This window comes from Populus euphratica, unplaced genomic scaffold, assembly GCF_000495115.2.
Source record: "Populus euphratica unplaced genomic scaffold, PopEup_1.0 scaffold266.1, whole genome shotgun sequence".
NCBI lineage: Eukaryota > Viridiplantae > Streptophyta > Magnoliopsida > Malpighiales > Salicaceae > Populus > Populus euphratica.
In genome coordinates this window covers 182,984-190,895 of record NW_011500149.1, presented here as the reverse complement: position 1 = coordinate 190,895, position 7,912 = coordinate 182,984, and the positions used below count along the sequence as shown (strand labels likewise).

The window sequence follows — 7,912 nt, the reverse complement described above, 5'->3', positions numbered from 1 at the left end:
ATCAATCATATCTCAATGACGGTGGTTATGAGTAGAGCTGCACGTGCAAAGAAATAACATTTTGTACCTCTCGTATGGGATCTACTTTTATCAATGTCAGACGAATCATTTAATGATTCTTACCAACGCATTTTACCATCTGCCACACTGACACATCAGTACCCAGTACGCAGAACTTGAGGAAAAAATGCAAAAATAAATAAATATCTCACCTTGTTTTCCAAGCAAAGAGGATTTTCTATGATTGACTTCGTCAGCAAAACTAACTGATAAAGGGCCACACTTGCACTTTCATAATGGGTGACTGAAACTCGGATCTCCACCTCAAAATTAAAGCCAAATAAAAGAATACAGGATACATGGGACAAATAACTCGATTGCTGACCATTTACATCCATCTTTATGAGTCATCAAGTTCATTTCATAGTCAGGCTATAACCAGGCTACATGGTTAGGATGAGAGCTATGAACACATAAATGGCAAAGGGTAATAATGAAATGAAAACCTTAAGAATAAATTTCCATTGCCTCAGCTTCAACACCAATGAAAGAACGTTCCAAAATTGAGATTCTGTAGAGAATGGAAGGAGCGATCCTAACAGTTACAAGTGCCTCAATCCAATTCCTGCTTGCTCTTACTTTTCATTTTAGCCTTAAACCTTGACTTTGCCATTAGTGTCTGTACTGTGTTTAAGAAGTTCCCAACCGCCATGAAGACCAGAAGGATACCACAGAAAATAACCTGCCAGAACAATATTATGTCACTAGATTGCATTCTGCAAATTTGTACCGGGTACAGTTGCAAATTGATAGATAGCAAAAGTCTATCTTAAAATGGGGCAAAGAAAGTTATGAAAGCTTACCTGCCATTCAGAGGCGACCCCTTTGAATGCAGTCCTCAGCAGCTGTAGTCCAACATATGCCTCAAAACCCTGAAACAAGTCCAGAAGCACACACGGCTAATCAGGTCAAATCTCAATTCCAGATGCACATACAATATAATCGTTGAACTCCGGACATCATGCTTATTTCAACAATTCAAATGTGAAAATTACTTGTAGTAGAACACACTAATTGCACAATCATTTGATGAAACCTAATGCTTCGTCAATTTCTTTCAAACACATGAAACAGGAGAGGATGCCTGTTGATGCTTTGTTAAACGGGCACAAATCCTGCCAACCCAAATGAGCCACCCATGACTAAACTAGAATTTCCAGCCTGTTTTGAATCCTCAGAATTTGAAATAAATGAAATCAACTCAACACCATTTACCCAATTATAGCGTTCAGAAAGCCCTAAACAACTGAAATGAATTCTATTTGTTAAAACCAGTAATTTCTGTACAATTGCAAACAATCGCACCCTTTTGCATATCCAATGGGGTGCAATTTGCTTCAGAGTTGACCGTTTAGAATTTTATCCCCAAAACACCCTTTTTTTAGGGCAGTTATGCATTATTTCCTCTTGATATTTTTGGAAGGTTCATGAAGGCTAGGATTTTTTTGTTACAAGGGTTTGCTTAACCATTTAAGGGATGCTATGATGTAAGGAATTATTATTAGTCATTATTGAGACTGTATAAGAAAGAGTTCTTTCTTTTTCCTGGCCATATACCACATAGGACCAGCCATAGCCTTGGTTGTTTTTGATCTCTTTCACTCTCTTTACTCACATCAATAAATAAAAGGGATCAGTTAAGTCGGAAGAAGATGTTTGAGGAAGAGGGAGAGTTGGGTGAATGATGTAGTTGGAGTAACTCAATTCAAATGAATACCAGATTTTGAAACATATTCCAAACTAAAAATTCAACTAGAGAATCAATTCAATTCAATCTACTTCAAGCATTAAAATCAATTCTAGTCTAGTATTGGTTCCAAACAAGCTGTTCATTATATTCCTTAGCCTACTTCATTGGAGTAGCATGTCTTCACATCAAATTTAGTTTCACAACAAAAGAACAAGAGTTTATTAACCCACCAACGTAATTTAGTGAAAACAATGGCCTTGGTCAACCAGACTGCTGAACACATTCATGGCTAGTGATATGATATAAAATTGCTATCAGATTAATACATTGCTTCATTTACTATACAAAGTGTATGCAAAATTAGTTGAGGCAAAAAATTCTTGATGAGTAACGCTTATGATTAGTGGATAGATGCAAAGAGCAGGCCCCATCTGTATACTAGAAAAACAGGTGAGAAGTCGCACAAATACCTGCAGAATGAAGAGAATAGGATACAACAGCCACAATTGCCCATCCACCCCAGCTGTTTCTCCCCAGACAACATCCATTCGCTTAGCCTAAAATAAAAATTAACAAAACGATTGGAACTATAATGCACTAATTAAAATGCATCTGAAGTAGAGACAATTCCTATCCTGTGCATTAGACCTGTAATAAACAAGATTCACTATACCACACAATTCACAAGAATAAAGACAAAAACAGACTGCGCCAAAAGTAAAGCACCCAGCGATTCTTTGCAGGGCATAAAAGTGATTTTAGAAGGATACCTTTCCCAATGCAATACGAGTATAAAGTCTCTGGCGTTGATATCTATTTTGCAAAAGCATTGCTACTCCTTGCATCATAGCCCATTGCAAGAACAGTTGAACCCCTCTCTGCACAGGATTTAAGGAATGGTTAACAAATAAAAATAGAAAATGCATTTAGAATCTATTGGGAAAAGAAAAAAAAAGCAACCTGCTTCTGAGCACAATTTGGTTGTCCTTTGATATCCCAAGTGAGACTAACAAGGGCCATAATCATCGCACAATAGTGATGGTATATCCACCTACAAAGGCATATTATCTACTTCATTGAGATATTCTTGAGCCAGTTCAGGGGACAATACTATCTAATGAAACTGGCATTTCCATGCATATTGATGAACATCATATTTATGTGAATGCTATAAGAGAAGAACAAGCCTAATGACGTGGGGAAACTTCTTCAAAATTCTTGACTCGATACTCTTGGCATAATAATGTTTATTGAATTGTTTCATTAATGATTAAGATTTTTGATGTTTTAAGGAGTTTAAATGAGTCCAAAATGCAGTTTTGTAAAACAAGCATGAATTTTAATCTAACTGCTGGATCAAGCTAAAATTTGACATGGGATTTTGAGGCAAAAAATTTTGAAGGTTATGTTTTCCATTAGGTTAAAATTTCATGATGATCGAAGATTGGGATGACAAGGCTCAGAAGTTACTATGCAAAATTGTTTTTATTTACCTTGTTGTATTTGGATTCTTTTTCCTTAATTAGATTAAGACTTTCAATTTAATCAGTATTTTACTATTTAGAAATCATAAAGCTAGATGGATTCTGCTAGTTAGGTCGAGTTTTAATTAGAAAACCTTAACTATAAAGGATTTTAGGTCTAAGATTAGTATAACTAGGGGTGTCTAGTTTATTTTTAAAGAGGATTCAGACTTACAGACTTCTAATACTAGAGTTTTCTCTAAATTTCTGTATAGCTTAGGTATGTAACCTTAGGACTTGAGAACCCTAAATAATATCTATGTTATACGCTCGGCCAATAGATAGAGACAGTAGCAACCCACCCCGCGATGCAGGGGTGGTGGCCCTCCAGGACTTGATACAGGCTCAGGAACATAAACTAGAATGTTAGGGACGAAGGTTTCATCATTTAGAGCAAACCACAGCAAATTTAGTTTGGCTAATGGGAGACACAAACAGGGCTCTTGACGACAGGAATTTGCCTAGAGACTTACTTCAAGGTAGGCCAAATCCCATACCTATTCATGAATTTGATGGGATTCCTTTCTGTGATGCCTTTTGTTCAACCTTCTAAAATAGCAAGCAAGAAAATTGCAGAGGAGGTGTCATCTCTTCAAAGTAGACAATTTCAACATTACAACAGTAATAACACCACCGCTGCAAATACTACTCTACTTATAGATGTTTCATCTACTAATGGTGAGAAAGAAAACAAGAAAGCTCTTAAATTAGTATCTTATAGTGATTCTAAAAATCTTGCAAACAAGGACATGGTGTGCATGGTAATTTCTGAAAATTCTTCTAAAGATATCATGAAAGGTTATATTGAAGTTTCTTTATATGCTAAGGTTGAAGTATTGGAAGTCATTGATGATGATGAGGAGGTTAATTTTAAAGTAAAAGAATGTGACAAGAAACTACAAGTGGACTTCATAGGAATGAAAAGTATAAACATTAAATATGGATTTTTCTTTGGCATGCACATCATAAATTAAAATTTGAAGTTCATAGATCAAAGACATGTTATTTCATGAAAATGTTGACTACAATGTTATATTCAAAGTATTTGCTCCCTTGGAGTGGAAGAGTTCAATTCTTGACAGATAACTCGAGGATGAGTTTTTCAGAAGTAGAGAGGACTGACGTAGAGGAAATTTCTTCAATATTCTTGGCATAACAATGTTTATCACATTATTTCATTGATGGTTAAGTTTTTGTGTTTCAAGGAGTTTAAGAAGAGTTTAGGATGCAATTGATAAAAAAAACATATAATTTTTAATCCAACTATTGGATCATGCTAAAATTTTAACAGAAGATTTTGAAGGTCCTATTTCCTATTTATTAAAATTTCATGTGTAAGATTGTTTTTATTTACCTTGTTGTATTTGGATTCTTTTTCCCATTTAGATTAAGATTTTCAATTTAATAATCCTAATGTTAGATAGATTATATTAGTTAGGTAAGTTTTAATTAGGAATCCTTTCCTATAAAGAATTCTAGGTCTAGGACTAGTATAAATAGAGATACATAGTTTATTTTCAGAAAGACTCAAACTATTCAAACTTTTAATAAAATTCTAGAGATACAGTTTAGGTATATAACCTTAGGGCTTGAGAACACTAGCTTTTATTCATGCTATACAATGCATCACCTAATGTGAGAGCAAAACAATTAAGTAGAAATAGCTCAAAGGAATGGAAAACTGAAGCTATATAGATCACAAAGCTGAAAATATGAAGAGCTTATAACTCTTTAAGTTGTAACCCACTTGAGATTCTCTTGCCTACTATTATATGGTTTAGAAACCCAATGAACTAGAATATTATAAGGTTTCCAACATTCATTTCCTCATTATATATTAGTCAGTGATGAAAGGAGACATGGAAACTCAAAATCAAGTTTTTCAACCACATATAAGAGAGATGGTGTCAAAAGAAGAAACAGGTTTTGCATTAACAGGACAGAAAGTCTGTAAATGATTAGTTTCTATAACCGAACACAACTGAGCTACTGCTCCTAAAATATTATATTCAGTTTTTAGCAGATGAATGCAAATTTAAGATTTCACCTATTTCTTGAGGTGAAAGGCCCTTTCAACCCTTTTTAGGTTTCTTCTCTTGATCCATTGTTTGAAAATGTCAGCAACTTAAATTTCATGACCTCAAAACATGCAGTGGAAACTAGAAAAATTAGGTAAATACCCAAAGATTATGCTTCTTCCAGACGACATGAAACTAGATAAAAGCTAGTTTATAGGCCAACAATCGGCCCAGAGGAACAGCCTCATATGTCAATAGTCTTTCTACTAGGAAGAGTGGTTATTTTATGCATCGGTCATCATACACTACCAATCTAACATTCGAAGACATGGAGCCACCATGAAACGCCTTCTTCACGAGCTTTATGTTTCAGATTTTTTGTTTCTAATGCTCAAAAGCTACTTCACAAAATGACAGAAGTGTGGCAAGTTGTTTCAAAAACAACAGAAAATATTAGTTCCTGGGACTGCTACAGACATCTAAAACTATCATCTGTATGCAGAGTGCCCAGCAACCAGGATCAAGCACTACGTGCCATCAACCATTATGCTTTGGTACTCAAATCCCCAAGCAAAAATCAGTATAGTTTATAGCTAAAACATCATTTCCACCGTAATAGTGCTGAGTGCACCAAATGATTCTATCCACTGAATTATTGCTGTGATCCAGGAAGAAAAAGGTATGATAATTCCATGGCTGGAAGAATGTGGTACATTGACAAAAAAGCTTGCTTAGGATTGAAGTTGCAAGAAAATAGGTAGACTTATTAGCTGCATCAAATGAGAATAGCAGATTCTTTTAAAATCATGGCATTTGTGTAACTCAAAAATGTGGAAAGCATGATCAGATGATTGATAATGACCAATGGCGAGCCAAACAATTATCAGAAGTTAAGATTGCAGATTTAATGACACCACAGGACCATAAATAAAAAAGCAGGAAGATAATGAAAATAAATACTCTTCATTAGCCAGGTCAAGGTAAATTCATCAGCGGGCTTCCTGGTTGCAAACAAAAAGTCCACATGTTTGATCAATTTGTATGTCTTCAAGTCAAAGAAAGGAAGTTAATTTCTTTGTTATTTCCTTTATTGACTCCAGCGCAGTAAACTTGGAAATCCTCCTAATCGGTCCAACTACAATTTTAAGGAAACAACTCCTTCACAAGGCACAATGCAATGAACCTGCAGCTACAATATTTTGAACCAAGCCAGAATGCTCAAAAAAAAATTCTTCCACTAAATTCTAATCACTTCAGACAGCAATTTCATGATTCCCCATCATACTGGATATCCAAACCTACCCAAGATAAATTACAGCCACGGACATCTTTGAAAATTTCACACCCCTTTATTTATGTCTCAAATCAAAAGAAATGAGTTCAGTTAACATAGTCATGGCGCTAATTATCTGAATAATCTCTTGATTTCAATGCATCTCATCCAAATTTATTCCAAATCATTATCGTTTTGCATCCAAAACGCTATAAAGGCCAGAGCTCAGGCAACATGTTAAAAACCAGAAAAGCCAGGATTGCAAATACCATGGACGAATATCACTTCCATTGGCTCTCAATATGTTTTCTCTCAAAGCCAATCCAGTGTAGAGAAACAACAGCCAGGCCTACCAAAGCACAGCCCAAAAATGTAAAAACTTGATCTTGAACGAAGAAATGAGCCAAAAACATCAAAATCCCTCGATTCCTGAAATAACCAGCAATTACCTGATACAATTGAACCGGAAATGTGGGCAAGCACCCATTCCAAACCCAAGATCTTAAACACAGTAAAACCGATGGGAAAAGAAGAAACAAAAGCGCAGTCCTATCCTGCTCCCAAAGAAAAACAGCACTGTAAATTATACATAGCTTTCACAATCACTTTCAATATCAACCTTTCCAGAAAAAAATAACGGAAATTTAAGAAAAAATAAAGCGTACCCTGTAGCTGTTATACTCCTCTTTAACCTTCAACCGCACATCTTTGCGAGAGGCCCGCACATTAATCGGTCCCAAAAACATTTTTAGAAAACGCCCTGCATGCATGCATGCATGCATCAAAAACATATCTCATTAACATTTCCATGGATTACGCTCGCCTGAGCAGAGTTCTGATACGATCTAGTGCATTATTTATTCATTAACCATTAATCAAATTTTAAATCCATAAAAATGAAATCAAAATAAGAAGAGACCTTGAGGCTTTGAAGGAAGAAAAGCGGAAGCATCTCCATCAGTCATAATACATCTTGCTTTCTGTAAATCTTCTTCAAGCTAAAAAGAAAACAACATAAAACCAATCAATCAATCAATCAACCAGGAAAGCAAGAGAGATCCAATTTACACTCGAAAGCAGAGCAAATATTCAATCTAATTAATTGCCTTGGTAACTAATTTAGGAGCGAGGCGATTGTTGCGGTTAAGGAGAGAACGGCAACGGCGAACAGAGGATTCGAGAGAGAGAGCTTTCTGTCGAAGAGATTGTTCATCATGTGAAGATTTGGCAATTAAAGAAGCTGCGGTTTCTTGCAACTCCTTCGCTTGTTCCACCACTCGAGCTACCTCTTCCTCCACAGTATCCTCCGCCGCCGCCGGACTATTATTATTGTTGTTATAATTCGTCG

General features: G+C 35.7%; 2 protein-coding genes across 5 annotated transcripts in view; one reads left to right on the top strand and one right to left on the bottom strand.

Moving 5' to 3' along the window:
* Window positions 1-6,827, top strand: part of LOC105110883 (trihelix transcription factor GTL1-like) — a 15,698-nt gene extending 8,871 nt beyond the window's left edge. The window contains exon 3 of the mRNA XM_011006080.1: window positions 5,502-6,827. Within this exon, the coding sequence (XP_011004382.1) occupies window positions 5,502-5,608 (107 nt within the window). The 3' untranslated portion in view covers window positions 5,609-6,827. The remainder of the gene's footprint in view (window positions 1-5,501) is intronic.
* The window catches only part of LOC105110884 (transmembrane protein 120 homolog), an 8,018-nt gene continuing 369 nt past the window's right edge, over window positions 264-7,912 (bottom strand). For 2 of the 4 annotated variants that reach the window (XM_011006081.1, XM_011006084.1), the window contains exons 2-11: window positions 7,671-7,879; window positions 7,484-7,562; window positions 7,230-7,324; window positions 7,014-7,118; window positions 6,834-6,913; window positions 2,711-2,801; window positions 2,521-2,628; window positions 2,221-2,307; window positions 864-932; window positions 264-742 (exon numbers count right to left, since the gene is read on the bottom strand). In XM_011006081.1, the coding sequence (XP_011004383.1) occupies window positions 614-742; window positions 864-932; window positions 2,221-2,307; window positions 2,521-2,628; window positions 2,711-2,801; window positions 6,834-6,913; window positions 7,014-7,118; window positions 7,230-7,324; window positions 7,484-7,562; window positions 7,671-7,879 (1,052 nt within the window). In that variant the 3' untranslated portion in view covers window positions 264-613. The remainder of the gene's footprint in view (window positions 743-863; window positions 933-2,220; window positions 2,308-2,520; window positions 2,629-2,710; window positions 2,802-6,833; window positions 6,914-7,013; window positions 7,119-7,229; window positions 7,325-7,483; window positions 7,563-7,670; window positions 7,880-7,912) is intronic. The other 2 variants (XM_011006083.1, XM_011006082.1) reach the window with 2 other exon arrangements.